The following is an 18,813-nucleotide window of genomic DNA, read 5'->3' as shown; positions in this document are numbered from 1 at the left end:
TTATTAATGAAATATACCCATTTTCTTCCATACGAAGTCTCATAGCACATCTCATTTCAGACTAGATATATTTCCAGGGCTCAGTAGCCACACATGGCTAGTGGTCACTGCATTGGACAGTACAGGTCTAGAAATATCCAGCAGGAGGAGTGCAGGGCAAAGGGAGCCGGTTGAGCAACAAAGAGGAGTGTGCAAGAGGGATATTTCTGGAATTCAAGGGCTGAGGGCTGAGTCAGAGGTACAGTGAGGAGCTGCCTGAGGGAAGGAGTAAAAGGAAGGGGAGAGAGTGGGAAACCCCCCCATTGTCCCCGAGAGCCCTGGGGCTGCTGCAGTGGCAGCCAATAGCCAGGTGGGGGCAGAAGAGAGCTTCTCTGATACCAGATTAAAGGCCAGGGAGGAAAGGAGGGAAGGAAGGTCTTTAGGGTGCTTTTCACCTGGGTGGGCCATGGGGGGGGGGGGGGGGGGGGCATGGGGACTGGAGCTTTGTACCAGAGCCTGTGCATGGAGATCTGGTGGCTTCTGCACATTCTGTTGAGCTAAAGGGAAGTGGGCACCAAGGTCCTTCAAGGGAGGCCTGACTACCTGGCCTGGCTGGGCCTGGACTCTGGCGTGAGACAAGAAGGAAAGGAAGCTAAGTTGCAAGGCAAATTGTGGAATAGGGAGAGTTTGCCCAGGATTTGATTTGATATTTTATTTTATTTTATTTTATTTGTTATTTATTTTATTTTTTACTATTTTTTTTTCCTCCCAGGATTTTACTCTTAAGTAATGGTACCAAGGCTTATGCAGTGGAGTGAATACCATTCTTTAAACTGGCTGTGGAGGGGCACCTGGGTGGCTCAGTGGTTGAGTATCTGCCTTGGGCTCAGGTCATGATCCTGGGGATCCTAGGATCAAGTCCCACATTGGGGTCCCTGCAGAGAACCTGCTTCTCCCTCTGTGTATGTCCCTGCCTTTCTCTCTGTGTTTCGAATGAATGAATAAATAAATAAATAAATAAATAAAATCTTTTAAAAAATAAAAAAATAAACTGAGCAACCAGAGCAATGTCAAGACATGTAAAGGTGCTAAGTCCCAACAACACTATGGGACCTCTTCCCCCAACACACCACCATGAAAAAAGTTTCAGGAACAGAGTTTTGAGTTTCTGTTTTTGAAATATCAAATTCCTTCCAAAATCAGTTTGGGGTGGGGGTGGGGGCTGAGGCGGGGCACCAGCCCTGATGGGCTCTCTCCATGCCTTCGTGGTACAAGTGGGAACCAGATGATCTCTAAAATTCTGGTTGGGGGAATGCCAAGTGGAGAAGACCCAGAGCAGGAGGGGCCTTTTGGAAAAGTCACACAGCATCCACTCTGCTGGGGCCTGAGCAGCTCTGTATGTATCTGCAGCTGAGCTTAGCTGTGTGACCCCTGTGCTGAAGGAAGAAGGGACTTAGGGCAGGTTGGCTCAACTCCTTGCCCACTCCTGAGAACAGAAATGAAAAAGACAGGTAGGATTTGGGACCAGAGGAGGGGACAGTGTGGGTTATTCTAGCATCACTCCCCCCTACGCACACACACACACACAGAGCATCCCTCAGGAGACCCTGCAGACAGTGGAAGACAGTCCTCATTCTCCATCTGACCAAGGAGGCCCACCTCACTCTAGAGGGTGAGTGATGGTGCATGATATGGATGTTACTTAGGTTGTTGCTCTTTCTTTCCTTTTTTGTTTGTTATTGCAAATAATGTTGGAATTTAACATTTTTTGACCACTTATAAAAATATTTCTTTTTTAAACAATATTTTATTTATTTGACACAGAGAGCAAGAGCACAGGCAGGGGGAGCAGCAGGCAGAGGCAGAGGGAGAAGCAGACTCCCCACTGAGCAGGGAGCCCTAGGTGGGACTTGATCCCAGGACCCTGAGATCATGACCTGATCTGAAGGCAAACACCCAACTGACTGAGCCACCCAGGTGCCCCTGAAAATATTTCTGTATCATAATATTCCTAACTGGATCAAAGGGAAAGAGTTTTGTTTTTTTAAAGATTTTCTTTTATCAACTTGAAAGAGAGAAGAGCACAACCTGGGGTGGGGGGTGGGGGGAGGGTGCAGGAGGAGGAGGAGAAGCAGGCTCCCTGCCAAGCAGGAGAACCAGTCCTGGGACCCCAGGATCACGACCTGAACCAAAGTTAGATGCTTAATTGACCGAGCCAGGGGGTCCCTGGGTGGCTCAGCGGTTTGGCACCTGCCTTTGGCCCAGGGCGCAATCCTGGAGTCCTGGGATCGAGTCCCGTGTTGGGCTCCCGGCATGGAGCCTGCTTCTCCCTCCTCCTGTGTCTCTGCCTCTCTCTCTCTCTCTGTCTCATAAAAAAAATATATTTTAAAAAAATCTTTAATTGACTGAGCCACCCAGATGCCCTGGGAAACAGTATTTTAAAACTGACAGACGTTCTCCCAAAAGGTGACACGCATTACACTCCTGTCAAGAGTGCCCCCATAGCCTTGCCATTTAGTGGCATATAAAATAATGCATATCTTCTAGAAGAAACAGAAGTCACTATTGTTTTAGTTTCTTTGAACTATCCGTGAGCTGGAATATCTTTTTATGATTTATGAACTATTTTCACCTGATCTCAATCATTTAAACTTATTAAAAATTGTGACTTTCACCATACAGATGTTTTTCATTTTTATTAGTAACTCTGTCAACCTTTTCCTTATACTTCTGGATTTTGTGCCATGCTCAGAATTTTGCAAGAAAAAGGCAAACTGCCTAAAAGCATTGGTAGAATTATCTCATTTTGAGTAAAAAAGCAAAAGCAAATATGTGTGTATTCAGGTACATATACTTAAATGACTACACAGAAAGATCAAGAATGATGTATTTTAAGTCAGTGGTTCTCATCTGAAGGGTTGTTGTAATACAGGATATGGGCCCCATCCCCAGCATTTCGGATTCAGCCAGTTTAGGGTGGGGCCCAAGAATTTGCATTTCTAACAAGGTCCCAGTTAGAGACCTGCCATTCTAATCTTCTAATCTGGTAAAAGCAGTTCCCTTGAGAAGTGGATTTGAAGTGTTTTTTTTTCTTTTTACTTTCTTCACTTCTGCAAGAAGCAAATATTTCTTTGATAGTTAAGAAAAACAGTAAGGTCTTTAAAGATTTGCATGTGAAAGTACAAAAAAGTACAGAGGCTATTACCAGGCGCTCTGCAGGGGACACATTGGGACACATGCAGATTCATCTCTGCTTGCCACGCAGTATTGGAATTGGTGTAAGGGCTCGAGTCACACCATTGGAATTTGACCTAGAAATGTATTGCGCTCAAAAGCTGCACAAGCAATAATTTTGGAACTGAGGGCGGATTTGTACCCAGCAAAGGCGTGGGGAAGAGGAGGGTAGAAGGAGTAGGACAGAGCTTCAGGAACAGCCCAGATGAGCGACTGTGTGTGTGAGTCTTGCAGTCAGACAGATGTGGGCCCGAATCCTGGCTGGGGCATCTCACTTGTTCTCTGAGCCTCAACTTCCTCATCTGTAAAATGTGGATGCTGAGATACCAAGCAGTTTCCTGGTCCATGAGAAGTGTTCAGTAGGTGGAACACTGGGAACCCTTGCCCCCACTGGCCCACATGAGAACCCCGAAGGGTCCAGCCCACCTGGCCGGCCTTATTCTGGAGCATCACCACAGCCCAGGTTCCAGACAACCCAGGAGAGAAGACTCTAGGCTGCCTCTAGCCATGGACTATGTGGGGCTCCCACAAAGGAGGGTTATGGGTTCTTGAGGTTTTCAGCAAGCAAAGGGAGAGCTCTCCATACCCCAAAGGAGATGTAGGCACCCAGCAGACTCCCAGCAATGGTGGCGTAGCCTCCGGTCATGACAGCATGGATTTCAGAGAGCGTCATGTCTGCCAAGTAGGGCTGGATCAGCAGAGGAGCCTCAGTCTGCAAACAGGAAAGATATTAGACAACCAGAGCTGGCCAGGCCAGTGCGGGCACCAGAGTGTCCTCCCTCCCCCCAGGAGTGGGCACGTCACTGTGGGTCCTGGGGATCTCAGGGGCAGGGACAGCAAGGTGGGTTTGGGACCGTGGTCTGTACTTAGTTGGGCCTCCCTGAACCTCGGCATTCATCTGCCTCTATGGAAGGACCCACAGCCCTTCCTGTTGGCCTGATGATGCTCCCCTGTGTCAAATACTCACTACATCCTAGCACCCCCACGAAGTACCCTGCATTCATCACTCATGACCTTCTGAGAAAGAAGTGGTCACCCCCATTTCCCAGGAGAGCAAACAGAATTAGAGAGGTTCAGAGAATCACTCTTGTTCACGCAAAGGGCCAGAAGCAGATGTAACTCTGGGCCTGAGCTTCCAGTAAAGCCATAGGTTTGCCAGAAAGGGAATGGGCATTAGGTGATGTGTTTACTCCAGGGCATCTGAGGAAGCCTGGAGCCACTCATTTATCCACTTAATAAAGTTATTGAGCACCTCCTGTGTTCCAGAATGTTCTATGGAATAGAGATGGTGGGGGTAAACAAGACAGAGCCCCTGTCCTCAAGGAGTTTTTATCCTGGGTGCTGTGGAGGACGGTGGGTTGTAGGAAGAAACAGATAATCAACAGGAACCAAGTAGATAAATAGCATATCTTTGTGCTAAAAGCTATGGAGATATGTGTAGGCGAATACCTAGTGGTTGCAAGGTATTTAGAACTGAGTAACAAGCAAAGACCTTCCTAGGAGGTGACATTAGAGCTGAGACCACAGGCGCCAGCTGTTGAGTTTGGTAGCACAGCAAGGGCCCTGTGGCAGATTTGAGCTGGGCAGTTTTGAGGACCTGGGAGCAGGTCAGTATGGGGTATGGCTGGAGCTGGGGGAGGAAGGGCAGGTGGGCCAGCCAGGGTAGGGAGTGCCCTTGCCTGGGAAGGAGTGGCATGATCTGGCTTGTGGGTTTTTAAAAACTTATTTATTTATATTATAAAATCCTTTTTTATTTGACAGAGAGAGAGAGAGAGCCCAAGCAGGGGGAGCAGCAGAGGGAGAGAGAAGCAGACTCCCTGCTGAGCAGGGAGCCCAATGCAGGGCTTGATCCCAGGACCCTGGAATCATGACCTGAGCCAAAGGCAGATACTTAACCACTGAGGCACCCAGGTGCCCCTCTTTTGCCTCATTTTAAACATCATAAGGGATTCAAGACAATTTATCTAAGAGCACATCTGTCTTAAATGGCTTCAAAAAAAAAAAAAAAAAAACCCTTTGAAAGCAACACACTGGTACTATAGCCAAAAAAGATGTAAATTTTCTCCAGTTTCCAAAACTGTCCAGTGAAATACGGCATCCCTGGGGCAAGGATGTCTTTTGATGACTCCAGTGTTGGTCCCATGGGCTAGGTCCCTGGAATGGGCTTGGGAGTCTCACCCCCAGGAGGGCTGGGCCTTCTGAAAGGGGCTCAGGACTGACAGGTGCCTTCAGAGTCACATTTGCTTTGGAAAGTACATTTCAGAAAGAGGCGGGGAAAAAAAGAAGATAAAATGATGTCGTGTAAGGAACTCCGACCAGGAAGGGGAAAAGCTGGATTCTGAGTCCAGGCTTACATTTTGGGGTCCTGGCAAGTTCCTCCTGCCCTCAAGCCTGTTTCTACGGGAAGGGAGGAAGGTGGGCGCCACCTATAGGATTTATGAGTCTCTAAGCTGACCAGACCTCCGAGGCCTAGAGCCGTAGGAGGCACCACACAGAGGCCCGTCCTCCCTGGCATGTCCCAAGCAGACAGTGCACCCCCACACAGAGCATCCCCGGTAGCCACCTTTGGTGATCCTGGCAGAATGTCTAAGCATCTCTTCCACAGACTGAATCAGAGCTCCAGGGACCCAGAACACCCGCCCTCCCTGGGGCTGCTGCTGAGAGCAGGAGGGCAGGAAGCCGCAGTACCCACCTGGCTCACAAAGATGTTCCCTGCCACACTCAGGGTCTCAGTGGCCGTGGTGCCCATGGTGGTCTGCATCAGCCAGCTGATCTAGGAGGCAGAGTGGGATCAGCAGACCCCGAGTTGGAGAGGGTCGGAGTGGGTTGCAAGTACTTGATAATCTTCCTTCCAACTTCCAGCCCAGCAGAGGAAACCCTCGCCTATGTGTCTCCTTCCACACCTCTATTCATGGGGGTTTACCACGTCCCAAAGGCCACCCACTCCGCCTTAGGGTAGCTCTATTCATTATAACAGCGCCTCTAAAATAGCACGTCCTCTGTTTCCATACAGAGGAATTCCAAAGGATTCCCTAGCCCAGTATACTTGAGAATTGCTGTACACACACCTCGGAGGTTACCAAATACTTATCAGCTTAGTAAAGGCTCTGAGAAGCCCTGCACACACACAAAAAATTGTTTAAATTTGTCTAGCCCAGCTTCACAAAGCTATTTGACCACAGGATCCCTTTACCTAGTAACATGTGTTAACCCACTATGTAACATTGTATTAGAAAGTTCATCATTTCAATCAAGATGAAGTCAGCTTCCCTGGAATTTTTCCCCACTGCAGGAATGTCTCTAGCTGCCCTTTCGCTAACCTTCCTTCTATACAAATTTGGAGACAGCTCTCCTACCCTAACCTCCTCTGCCCTAGCCTTCTTTTCCAGGCTCGCCAGCCCTCCTTCCTCCAACCATTCTGTGGAGAGCATGGTGTCTGGGCCTGTCACTGTTCCCCTGGTGCCTCAGTTGTCATAGCCCCTGGGCTAAACACATCCTCCAGATTTGGTGAGAGCTGCCTCCCTCCTGCCCTGCACTGTGCACTCTCACCATAACACAGGTGGTTTTTGCATTTCTGGCAGCCACCCGCTGCTTCTGGGTTATTCTGAGCTCAATCAGCTAAAACCTGACTCACTCACTGCCAGGTCCAGTTGGCATCCAGTGCTGCCTCCTGCATCTTGGATTTGTGTGGCGGAGTTTTATGAACATAAGCACAGGGTTTGACATTTATACCAGCTAAGTCTAGCCAACGTGGCCCACTGATCCAGTCTCTCAAGATCTTTCTGGTATAAGTGATTTCTTTCCCTGACATTCCTTCTCAAGGCAACCTCATTTCTGCAAACTTCCCTCACACAAACACCACATTGGATTTGGTGCCATTTCTCCTGAGTTTCGTGACAAGAGACGCTGCGAAAGATGTTTGGCTAATGGTAGACTCTGAGTGGGAGGGTGTGGGCCTTTGTAGCAGGGTTCTGGGAAGGTGCAGGCTCTAGGGGCCAGGGTGTTAGGGAGGGTTCGGGCTCTGGGTCCAAGGCCTCTGGGAGAGCACAAACCCCATGAGGAGGTAGGTCCTGGAGAGCCCAGGCCATGGCTTTGGGGACTCACCTTCTGAATCACCCACTGCATGAGGCCCACATAGTACAGAACTGACATGACACAGCTGAAGAAGATGACAATGGGCAGAACCTGCCAGGGGGGAGAGCACAGGCGCTGGGGTTAGAGGCAGATCCCCGCATGGGACTCAGGGCCTAGGGGTCCTCAGGCAATCCACTTTGTCCATGGCCTTGCCACTTGGAGATCTGACAGGGTCAAGGAAAAAGCTGCTCATTTCTCAGGACCAATGAGCCAAGAACTAGACTCACAGGGGGCCTGTGGTCCTGTTACCCCGCTTCCAGTTACCAGGCTCGTCTCTGCCTCCTCCAGGCCTCATCTGTTCTTCCTTCATAACTTCCTTCATGTCCCTTCGCTCCCCACCAGTGCCCTGGCACCACCCCACTGCATCTCTGCTGCAGTCTGATTTATAATAGCAAGGATTGCCAACCCAGGGATGTCTGTCGGCAGAGGACTGGTTTCATAACCGCATGACCATGCAGCAGGGGACCAAGAGTCTGGAAACAAGAATGAGGAGGCTCTCCATGGGCAGTTAGGGAAGAATTTCCAAGACAGCATCTCATATGAGAAAGCGGAAGGTGTAAACAGGGTGTACGCTGTGCTGTTCTATGTGTAAGGAAGGCAGGGGGTGGCACTGTGCGTGTGCTTGTGCTGCACACAGTATCATTGAAGTATATGCAAAGGAGGGAGTTGCCTTGGGGAGGGAATAGGTGTTGGTAGGGGAGGCAGACTTGCTTTTAACTACATCCTCTTTTATACTGTTAGAATGCGTTATCTGTTCCAAACTTTTTTTTTTAATTTTTATGTTTTTAAAGAATTTATTTATCTGAGAGAGAGAGCGAGCACCAGCAGGGGAGCAGCAGGCAGAGGGAGAGGAGGAAGCAGGCTCCCTGATAAGCAGGGAGCCCAATGCAGGACTGGATCCCAGGACCTGGGATCAGGACCCGAGCCAAAGGCAGCTGCTTCACCGACTGAGCCACCAGGTGCCCATCCAGTTTTAAAATAAGTTATGCAGAATCAATAATAGCAGGTGTATCCTTAAGCTAAAATATTAAGTGGGGAAACTAGATATTAAAAGAATAGAAAGGCTGGAAGTCAGTACCTCCAAACAGTGAGTAGCTGCTGTGTGTGCTGGGACTATGGAAATTTGTTTTTTTTTTTTTCTCTGTATTTCCAATTTCTCATCTGCTCCTATCATTTTCTGTAATAGATGGACACCTCTCAAGGGAAGGGAACATGGGTAGAGAGGAGGTTTGGGGAAGTTCATCAGTTGGGTTTTGAACTTGCTGGGTGTGAGATGCCTGGGGAACAGCCAGGGGGAGTTCTCAGTGGGCAGGCCGATAAAAGGGTCAGGAGCTCAGAGGAGAGGTCTGGGCCAGGCCTGGGTTGGGTTGGGACTCTTGTGCACGAAAGCGTAGATTGGAGACCTTGGGACAGATGTACCTCTCCGAGGGAATCGCCCTGAGTGAGCAGAGCAGTGAGGAAGGACAGGGCCCTGGGGTCATGTCACTGAAGGCTAAGAGGGGAAGGTGGGGCATAGGGAGGGGACAGAGAAGATACAGAGAGGTGGGAGGACACCCAGGCCAGCAGTGTGATGGAAACTGAGGACAGCTCTTCAAGTAGGAGGGCGAGTCAGCAGTGCCAGATGCATCAGAGCATTCCAGAAAGGTGAGGAGTGATATGGACCCCTGACAGCTAGGAAATCAGGGGTCCCTGGTGGAGACAACAGGAACAGGCAGCTCCTTGGAGAAGCTTAGCTCTGCCAGAAGGTTACCTCAGGAGACGTAAGGGGTGATGGAAGAGCTGTTTTTGTGTTTAATAAGGGGAGTCTTGAGTGATCCCATTCAGGCTCCCCTTCAAAATGGATTGGGGCTGCAGGATGGCCCCAGACGACGACAGAGCCTCTGACCCAGGCAGCGCCACCAGGGAGGAGAAGCAGGCCCTGCTGGGGTGTTTCCCGTCCCTGCCCAGCTGGACACCACGGCTTCATGTGGACTGGCTCCGCTCCACGTCCCTGACCGCCCCCCCCCCCAAGCCTCCCTGCGGGGGGGTGGGGGTGCTGCGCGGGGAGAAGCCCTCCTCCTGCCCCGTGACTGCGCTGGCTGCCTGGCGCCGGCACGCCCCCAACACGAGGTGCTGACGTCATCCGCCCTCCCTCGCAGCGAGACCCAGGGACAATCACGTACTGTCTAGACGGCTTGTCCAATTTATCACGAGAGGCACTGCCCGGCGGCGGCCTGACAGGGCTGCAGACATGGCCCAGACCCGGGAGCAGAGAGCCCCGGCCGGCGGGACCTGGCTGCAGATCTGGGACTTTCTCCTGGCAGCAGAGAGAGTTTCTACCCGTGAGACGCAGGTTTTTGGTGCAAGGGAACCTGTGTTTTGCATTAAAGGGTGACTGTCTTGGGAGGGAAGATAGATGGAAGACAAGTGACCTCCAGTTTTCTAATGTGGGACATTTCATGCTAATAAGGTCCCTGAGGCCCACATGATCTCCCAGCCTGAGAAACAACTCCCAGGCTTATGGCACGAGCGATGGCAAAAGACAGGAGAGGCAGCTGAAGGCAGTGTTGCTGTAGTCGGGGAAAAGGATGCACCATTAAGTCCTACTATGTGTCTATATGCAGTCCTGTGTGCGATGTGCCAGGTGCAGTGCCCAGTGTGTGGCAACTCATCGATCCTCAAATCAACTGAAGTAGATGTAAATCCCCTTCACCAGTGGGAACACTGAGAGTGTGAGGTGTTGCTTACCTGCTCAAGGTCACACACCTGCCAAAAGACAGAGCGCTTCCTAGTTGCTGTGCAGGTTGCCAAGACCCTGCCATGACCCTAAAGAGGTTTGCCCTGTTGCCAGTCCTGGACAGGCATTTCTCTGTCTGAGGAGAAGCATTCATCTCCTACAGGAGTGAGCTTCCAGCTGGGAGCAGCCCTAAGTAAGTCCGGACCATTGCACTTCAGAACTTTAGAGCTGGCTGGTCCTTCTAGTACCGATACTCATCAATAACTGTAGGAAGAGGGAATTTCTAGCTTGTCTAGGCCAATGGTTCTCAAAGTATAGTGCCTGGACCAGTAATACCACCTAAGAATTTGCTAGAAATGCAAATGTTGAGCCCCACACCCAGAGTTTCAGATTCAGGAGGTCTGGGGCAGGCCTGAGAATTTGGGCCTTAGAATTGCCAGATGCTGCTGGTGCTGCTGGTCTGGATGCCACACTCTTAGAACCACTGCTCTAGAGTTTAGACCATATACTTACTCTGAGAGAATGTCAACTTTTTACCAGGAAACAGGCTCTAAAAGGCAGGACCAAACCCACTGAGGATGTGGCCCTGATGCTTCCTCTTCATGGAGGAAGCTGAGCCAGCTTTTAATGACTTCCTGATGAAGAACTCCCACACGCCAAGCCCCAAAGGCCTAAGCACTCCAGAAAGGGCCCTGTCACCAGCCCCACAAAACCCCATAAAAATTCCAAACCACAAACTCCAAAGTTGGTCAACAGTACACTAAAAGGATCATACACCATCATCATTGGGGATTTATTCTAGGGAAGCAGGGATGGTTCAACATCCATGAGTCAATCAACTTGATATAGACATTAAAAAACAAATGATAAAAACACATGGTAATCTCAAAGATGGACAGAAAGCATTTGACAAAATTCAACATCCATTCATGATAAGAACTCTCAGGGATCCCTGGGTGGCGCAGCGGTTTGGCGCCTGCCTTTGGCCCAGGGCGCGATCCTGGAGACCCAGGATCGAATCCCATGTCAGGCTCCCGGTGCGTGGAGCCTGCTTCTCCCTCTGCCTATGTCTCTGCCTCTCTCTCTCTCTCTCTCTCTGTATGACTATCATAAATAAAATAAAATAAAAGTTAAAAAAAAAATAAAAGAACTCTCAGCAAAGTGGATGTAGAAGAGATGCACCTCAATATAATAAAGGCCACATATGACAAACCCATAGCTAACATCATACTCATTAATGAAAGGATGAGAACTTTTCCTCTGAGATGAGGAACAAGACAAGGATGTCTACTCTCACAACTTCTATTCAATATACTATTGGAAGTCCTAGTCAGAACAATTAGTCAAGAAAAAAAATAAAAGGTATCCAAATTAGAAAGGAAGAAGTAAAATTGTCATTCTTTGCAGATAACATGATACTGTATATTTAAAAAAATCTAAATCTAAAGACTCTGCCGAACAATCACTAGAAATAATAAATGAATCAGTAAAGTTGCAGGATACAAAATTAACATACATAAATCAGCTGTGTTTCTATACACTAATGAGTTATCAGAAAGAGAAATTAAGGGAAAACATCCCATTTACAATTGCATCAAAAGAATAAAATGCCTAGGAATAAATTTAATTAAGGAGGTGAAAGACCTGTACTCTGAAAATTATAAACACTAGTGAGATGAGGCACTTGGGTGACTCAGTTGGTGAAGTGTCTGCCTTCGGCTCAGGTCATGATCCCAGGGTCCTGGGATTGAGCCCTGTGTTGGGTTCCCTACTCAGTGGGGAATCTGCTTCTTCCTCTCCCTTAATCCCTCTCCCCAATTTGTGCTTGATCACTCTGCCTCTCTCAAATAAACTTTTTTTAAAAAGGCATTGGTGAAAGAAATTAAAGGTGACACAAATAAAAGATATCCCATGCACATGGATTGGAAGAATTAATATTATTAAAATGTCCATACTACCCAAAGCATCAGAATATCAGTGGAATTTTTCATGGAACCAAAACAAATAATCCTAAAACTTATGTAGAACCACAGAAGACCCTGAATAGTCAAAGCAGTCTTGAGAAATAAGAACAAAGCTGGAAGTACCATGCTTCCTGATTTCAAGCTATACTACAAACCTATAGTTATTACAACAGTGTGGTATTGCTACGAAAACAGACACATAGATCAAAGGAATAGAATAGAGAGCCAGAAATAAGCCCATGTTTGTATGATCAGTTAATTTACAACAAGGAGGCAAAAATGTGCAATGGGAAAAAGACCATCTCTTCAGTAAATAGTGCTGAAAAAACTGGAGAGTTACATGCAGAAGAATGAAACTGGACCACTTTCTTACACCATACACAAAAATATATTCCAATGGATTAAAGACTTGAATGTAAAACCTGAAACCATAAACTCCTAGGAGAAAACGTAGGCAATGAGCTCTCTGACATAGGTGTTAGCGATGTTTTTTTGGATCAGTCCCCTCAGGCAAGGGCGACAAAAGCTAAAATAAGCAAATGTGATTACATCCAATTAAAAAGCTTCTGTGCAGTGAAGGAAACCAACAACAAAACAAAGGGACAACCCACTGAATGGGAGAAGATATTTGCTAATCATATATCTGTTAAGGTGTTAACATCAAAAATATATAAAGAACTTAAATAACTAATATCCCCCAAAGGAACTCGATTAACAAATGGGCAGAGGACCATTTTCCCAAAAAAGACATGCAGATGGCCAACAGATACATGAAAAGATGCTCAACATACAGATCACCAGGGAAATGCAAATCAAAACCACAATGAGAGATCACCTCACATTGGTCAGTTTGACTATTATCAAAACCACAAAGGGGATGCCTGGATGGGTCAGTTGGTTTAGCATCTGACTCTTGATCTCAGCTCAGTCACGATCTCAGGGTCATGAGATAGGGCCCCACATTGGGCTCCACAATGGGTGTGGAACCTGCTTGAAATAAATAGATAAATAAATTAAAAATTTAAAAATTTCAAAAAGTAAATAAGTCACAGGAATGCAATGTTCAGCATAGGGAATACAGTTGATAATATTGTAATAACTTTGTACAGCAACAGATGACTTATAAGAAGACTTATTGTGGGGATCATTTCATAATGTCTAAGAATATCGAAGCACTATGATATATACCTGGAACTAATAGGATATTATGTTGGCTATATTTCAATAAAAATAAAGGGGAAAAAAAGGAGGAAAAAAGAGAGCATGTATGTGTGATACTAACCAAACAGGCACACAAAGCTGGAAGATCCCTCTGGGGGGGGGGGGTGCCACAATGCCTACTCCACCACTCCCCTTACAGAAAGGCTGAGGGCACTTATTCCAAGGCCACGCCAAGGCCTCCTGACTTCCTGCTGCCACCACCCCTTGCCCTCAGTGCTCTAACCACTCTGCTTCTCATGCCCAACTGCCTGTCAAAGTCTCCTTCAGAGACCTTTGCAGGAATAGAGGGGAAAGGAGAAAAAATGAGTGGGAAATATCAGAAAGGGAGACAGAACATGAGAGACTCCTAACTCTGGGAAACAAACAAGGGGTAGTGGAAAGGGAGGTGGGCGGAGGGTGGGGGTGACTGGGTGATGGGCACTGAGGGGGGCACTTGATGGGATGAGCACTGGGTGTTATGCTATTTGTTGGCAAATTGAACACCAATAAAAAATAAATAAGAAAAAAAAAAGAGACCTTTGCAGATGCCAGGTTCTCACAAGATCTCTCCCAGTCCAATCGCCCTATCCCTCTTCTCCTAGCACCCCACCCTGGTTTCCACTTACTTCCCACACCTTGGTTTCCACTTCCCACACCCTTCCCTGAAAATCCCACTCACTGAGGTTACCAGGGACCCCTTGATTCTTAAATCAACCATGTGCCTTTTAGCCCTTTTCTTATTTGCCTTTTATTTTTGGTCAAATGTGGCATTGCCAACCATGGGGATGGCTGAGGCTGCAACAGGCAGACACGCTGAAACCCTTGGGAGATGAAAACATTTTCTTTCAGCTAGGTGGTCTTCAGGGAGAGAACATTGAGCAGTGCTGCTGAGCTTCGTATGTGGGTGCATGTTCCAGAGGCTGGAGCCATGGTGAAGGAACAAGTGAGCATGCGCCACCAGGCCAGCCAGGTCCAGGAAGGATGCAGGAACCTCAGGGGAGGTGACTATGTGGGTGGGAAATTACCAGAAGGGAGATGGAGCCAAGGTGGAATGATTACTCAAGAAGACACAGTCAAGAGGTGGCTGCCACGTCGACGGCGCTGGACTCCAGGGCAGGAGAGGTGGAGGGACAGAGAAGCCCCAGGCAGAGACTCAATTTCCTGGAGAAGTGATGAGCTGGACATGGCCCAGCAGGAAGCAGCTTGGATTTTGAAAATCTGAGTGAGCTCAGAGGAGACTTCCCCAGGCCATCAAGAGCCAAAGGCCTTGGACTCCATCCATGTGATCCATGGAAAGAAAGCAAAGAAAGCTCCTGAGTCTTCCATTCGACTTGGCGCCAACAAAACCACTCCCATCTTGAGGACCAGTCCCAAGCTTAGCAAGTGCCTGTGTGTGTGTGTGTGTGTGTGCATGTGTGAATGTGTGTGTGATGCAGGGAGGGGCGTGGTGCGGGAGAAGCTAATAGGCAAGGGGGTGAGTGAAATTTTGCGATTAATGAATCTTGTGAAGAAGGAAATTCCAGGACCATGGGGCATTTGAGTCCTCCCTGATCTGGTCTGTCTTAGGGAAGGAGGCCACCATCTAATACACTAACCATGAGTTTGACCAGAGGACAGGGCCTTCCAGGGGCCAAAAAAAAAAAAAAAAAAAAAAGGTTAGCATTTGACTGGGAAATGCTGAGTCTGGCTAATGATAAACTCACCTCCCTTCTTTTTTCTCTCTTGGCTGAATATTCAAACTCAAAGTCTTTAGCAACCATTTAATAGGTTTTAAATTTAACATTAAATTAAGGTTACCTTTTGATTAAGGTTACCTTTTGAATTTGGAAGGGAGAGGTGATGTCCCTGACTTCAACTTACAGTATGAGAAGAAAACACCGCTTGGCTGGTAGTTCAAACACCCTCTCCTAGCCCTCACTCTGCCCTAACTCACTGGGTGCCTGAGCCCAGGCCACTGTTCCTCTGGAGTGTGGTTTGACCATCTGTAATATCGGTGTGGGGGGCAAAGATCAATGAGCTCCCTTCCAGCCCAACAGTCTTTGAAGCCATGCTTGTACAGGGTGATTTAGGGAGATAGGCAGGTAGCAAGTGTGCACATGTTCTTCCAGAAAGGGAGAAAAGATGGGAAGACACACAACTAACTTTCATGAGATGATGGACACGGCAGCAAGCCAGGGGATCGTTTCAGTGCTGGAATGGGAGAGAAGCAGGGTAGGGACATCCATGGACTGCTGCTTGGCCTGCCCCCGCACCCCTTCCCCTGCTGCTTTTGGTGACAAAACCTTAGTTTTCCTTTGGGAAACCACCCCCTCCTCCACTCTCACCCAATCGGCTCCAGGTTTGGTGGACCAAAGCCATTTACCCTCCATGGCTCCAATTCAGAGATGGCTTGTACTCCAAGCCAGACCAAGAATAGTCCACTCCTGGATTTCATGCTAGAATTGGTGAAAATCAGGTTTGCTCTCTCTCTTTCCCTCCCTCTAGGTAAGGTTGCTCAGTTGTTTGGACGTAAGCCTGGTATCTCTTTGCCACCAGCTCAAGGGAGCCTACCCGAGACCAAGACTGAGGCCAACATCAAGAACATAGAACCAGGACATGGAGCAGGTGGATCCCAGGGGATGCTCAATACGTGGATCCAGCAGGATCTGAGGCCCCTGGATTTCTCAGTTACAGAACTTAATCTTGATTTTTTTAGTTCTGTTTTATTTTGGATTTTTTTTGGCTTAAGTCAATTTGAGTTGTGTTTCTGTCACTTACCACTAAGTCAGGAGCTAAGCACCTGACTGGTCAGGAAGTACGGCCTAGACTCTCAAATATGGCCCTGAGTTGTGGCCAAGAGGGACTGTCATTGCTGTTTCCCCCAACAGGAATGTTAGCTGTCATCTGGGCCCTGCTCCTGTACCAGACCACAAACACTCACTTGGAACACAAGTGCACCCTGGAAATGCAGCAAATCACAGGTCCTATAGGACCTTCTATCACAGAGGAACAGTACTGCCTCTCCTGGGCAATGCTCCTTGGAATGATAAGCTTCTTAGGGCAGCTACCACTCAATCAGAGCACCTGACTCCCTGGCTTTGGGTGGGAGCACAAGACCCCAGTTTTTCCCACTGTAGCATCCCATGCACTGGACTTAGCGTTTGGTCCAGAAATGGTCACATGACCTAAGGCAGAGCAATCTGAAGCTTGTCCCAGGGTTTTCTAACTTGGGTTGGCAGAGAAGAGTTTCCCTCATTCTGGGAGAACATGCTGTAAGAATGAGCACCTGATGTTGCTGGGGGCCAGGGGAAGATCTGGTATGCAAGAGTGAAGCTAATGTCCTGGCATATGCAGAAGTATGGGGCTGGGGGCCATGAACCTGACAGCCCAGGGTCCAGCCTGCACTAGCTGTACCTTGCCTTCCAGTAGGCAAGGCAAGAAACAGCCCTCCCTCTCTCCTCCCTTTAAAGCAAGTGTTAAATGGGTTTCTGTCACTTGCAACCAAGCAATCCTAAAGAATATTCTTTTCTTCAAAAACAAAGGAAAAACAAACATCTAAGGTCTGGGCCCCTTTGTTACCGCTGTCTATCAAGGAAAGTGCTTTGATATCAAGGCACAGAAACTAATAAACAAGAGCTTTGGACCTGGGTTCCAATCTGGATCCCAGCACTCATTAGCTTTGTGGCTTTGTGCAAGTAACAACCACTCTGAACCTCAGTATCCTCCTCTGTGAAAAAGAGGATAATGATAGCATTTCCCTCATGGGTGGTTGTGGAGGCAAAGTGAGTGCCAAGCACATGGTTCTTGCTCCACACCTAGGAGCTGTTATTATTTCCTTCTCCCTGTGCTTTTCTTCTCTGCTCCATCAAGATCTCAGATCTAGAGGTGGACAAAAGGGTTTCTGGTGGCCCTGGAACTTGCTGCAAAGACGCTGTGTAGCTCTTGGCTCCAGAGGGTTGGGAAGCTATGGGCTCTGCTGGGGAGGTTTGGAGAAAGAAGAGTTCAGCGCTGGTCTTGGGCCAAAGGGAAAGCTGCTCAGGACCACACAGTCATGGGAATGGCGGCCCAGCCAGGAGAAGGATCCCAACCCACAGCCGTGGCTCACAGAGTCAGACCTTCCCAGCAGGCACAGAGGGACTTCCCACGTGCAGACACAGAAGAACCACCATTTGTTCCTCAAAGAGCAGTGTCCAGGCGCTGGGCGGGGGTTTGTAGGGCTCAGGGTCAGTTAAGGGACACAAGGATGAGTAAGACCAAGGCCCTGCCCTCAAATGGCTAAATGCAAACACAGCTACAAGATGCGGAACTAAACAATGTGCTTCCTGCAGGCCCCCTTGGCCTCCATTCCCCACAGTGACCTCTCTCCTGCACTGTGGCAGCCTGGTGGCCCCAGGTCACCACATGGGTATGGGGCAGCCTCCTCTGGCCCTCTATTCCAAACATCCCAGCTACAGCCCATCCTACCCACTATTGACATGATTACCGTCCCAAAGCTCCAAACAGTCCTTCCCCGCTCAAAAAATCTTCAATAGCTTCCATTTCCTGGGGACAAAACCCAGGTGCCCCCTCCCGGCATTAGGGCCCTTCCAGGTACTGTCCCACCAAACTTCTGGGTTGAGCCCTAGCCTGTGCCTTCCTGCAAATAACTCCCATGCCACCAAAAGGAACTTCGCCCTGTACCTGAGACACACCTGTGCTTTCTTACCTGGGTGCTTATCCCATGAACTTCCTCCTCTCGCCTATCTGCGCATCCAAATCTCTCCTTTCCTGCACATCCTGCAGCCCCACGTCAAACACCGCCTCCTTGGGGAGTCCTCCTCGCTGCCCCTGGCTTAAGCCATGCCTCCCTGCATAGACTCCCCCAGCACTTTCCGTTGTGCCCACTGCACTTGAAATGACAGCCTGGGGAGGTCAAACCACAGAGTGTTGTATGTTTGTCTCTAAAGGAATGAGAAGATGCTGGCTGCTGTCTCTCTGGCGAGCACAAGAAGTCATGCTGGAGCCGGTCTTCCCTGCGTCTCCCTGGAACCTTGGGTGGCCCCCTCTTGCAAATGCCAATGTGAAGGGAGCAGCCCTCCCCCACCCTACAGGGATGGTGTCAGGAGACCTTCAGAGGGGGCTGGCAGAGGCTGCCCCTCCAGGTCCCTCCTCTACACAGAGCTGGTCTGAGAAACATGATGGACAAGCTCATCCCAGGGCACAAGACCCCTGAGAGGACAGGTCCCCTCCTTCATTCGTCCTAGGATTGACATTATTAGAATGCCTTGGATAAAGTAGAAGTTTTCCCAAGAGTTGCTGGCACAGACACTGTGACGCCAAGAGGACCTCACCACAAGCTGGTGGCAGGGGAAGTGGAGCTGGAGATGTCTAGACTCATAATCCAGCTCAACATCAGCCCAGAAACGTGCAGCCAAGCCTATGGCTCAGGCTGGAAGCCTCTGGGGCCCAACACCCACCGTGGGATGGGAAGGCTCTAGAAATAATGGCCAGAGTAATAAAGAACAGAAACCTCCTGAACCTACATGTGGGATCCCGCACAGCAGCCCCGTGGTAACAGTGGTCTAGGGTGTCCTCCAGGAGGCAGCATGAGTTCCTGTCCATGGTGCC

The 18,813-nt window shown here is 48.8% G+C and overlaps 1 protein-coding gene across 7 annotated transcripts in view; it reads right to left on the bottom strand.

The window, feature by feature from the left end:
- Positions 1-18,813, bottom strand: part of SLC28A1 (solute carrier family 28 member 1) — a 49,327-nt gene that overhangs the window by 10,899 nt on the left and 19,615 nt on the right. For 6 of the 7 annotated variants that reach the window (XM_072800915.1, XM_072800936.1, XM_072800905.1 and 3 more), the window contains 3 exons: positions 7,318-7,398; positions 5,906-5,986; positions 3,800-3,925 (listed from right to left, as the gene is read on the bottom strand). In XM_072800915.1, the coding sequence (XP_072657016.1) occupies positions 3,800-3,925; positions 5,906-5,986; positions 7,318-7,398 (288 nt within the window). The remainder of the gene's footprint in view (positions 1-3,799; positions 3,926-5,905; positions 5,987-7,317; positions 7,399-18,813) is intronic. The other variant, XM_072800945.1, reaches the window with a different exon arrangement.

The sequence above is a fragment of the Canis lupus genome, chromosome 2 (assembly GCF_048164855.1).
Source record: "Canis lupus baileyi chromosome 2, mCanLup2.hap1, whole genome shotgun sequence".
Lineage (NCBI taxonomy): Eukaryota > Metazoa > Chordata > Mammalia > Carnivora > Canidae > Canis > Canis lupus.
Note: the sequence above shows the minus strand (reverse complement) of the source record. Positions and strands in the feature narration are given on the sequence as shown.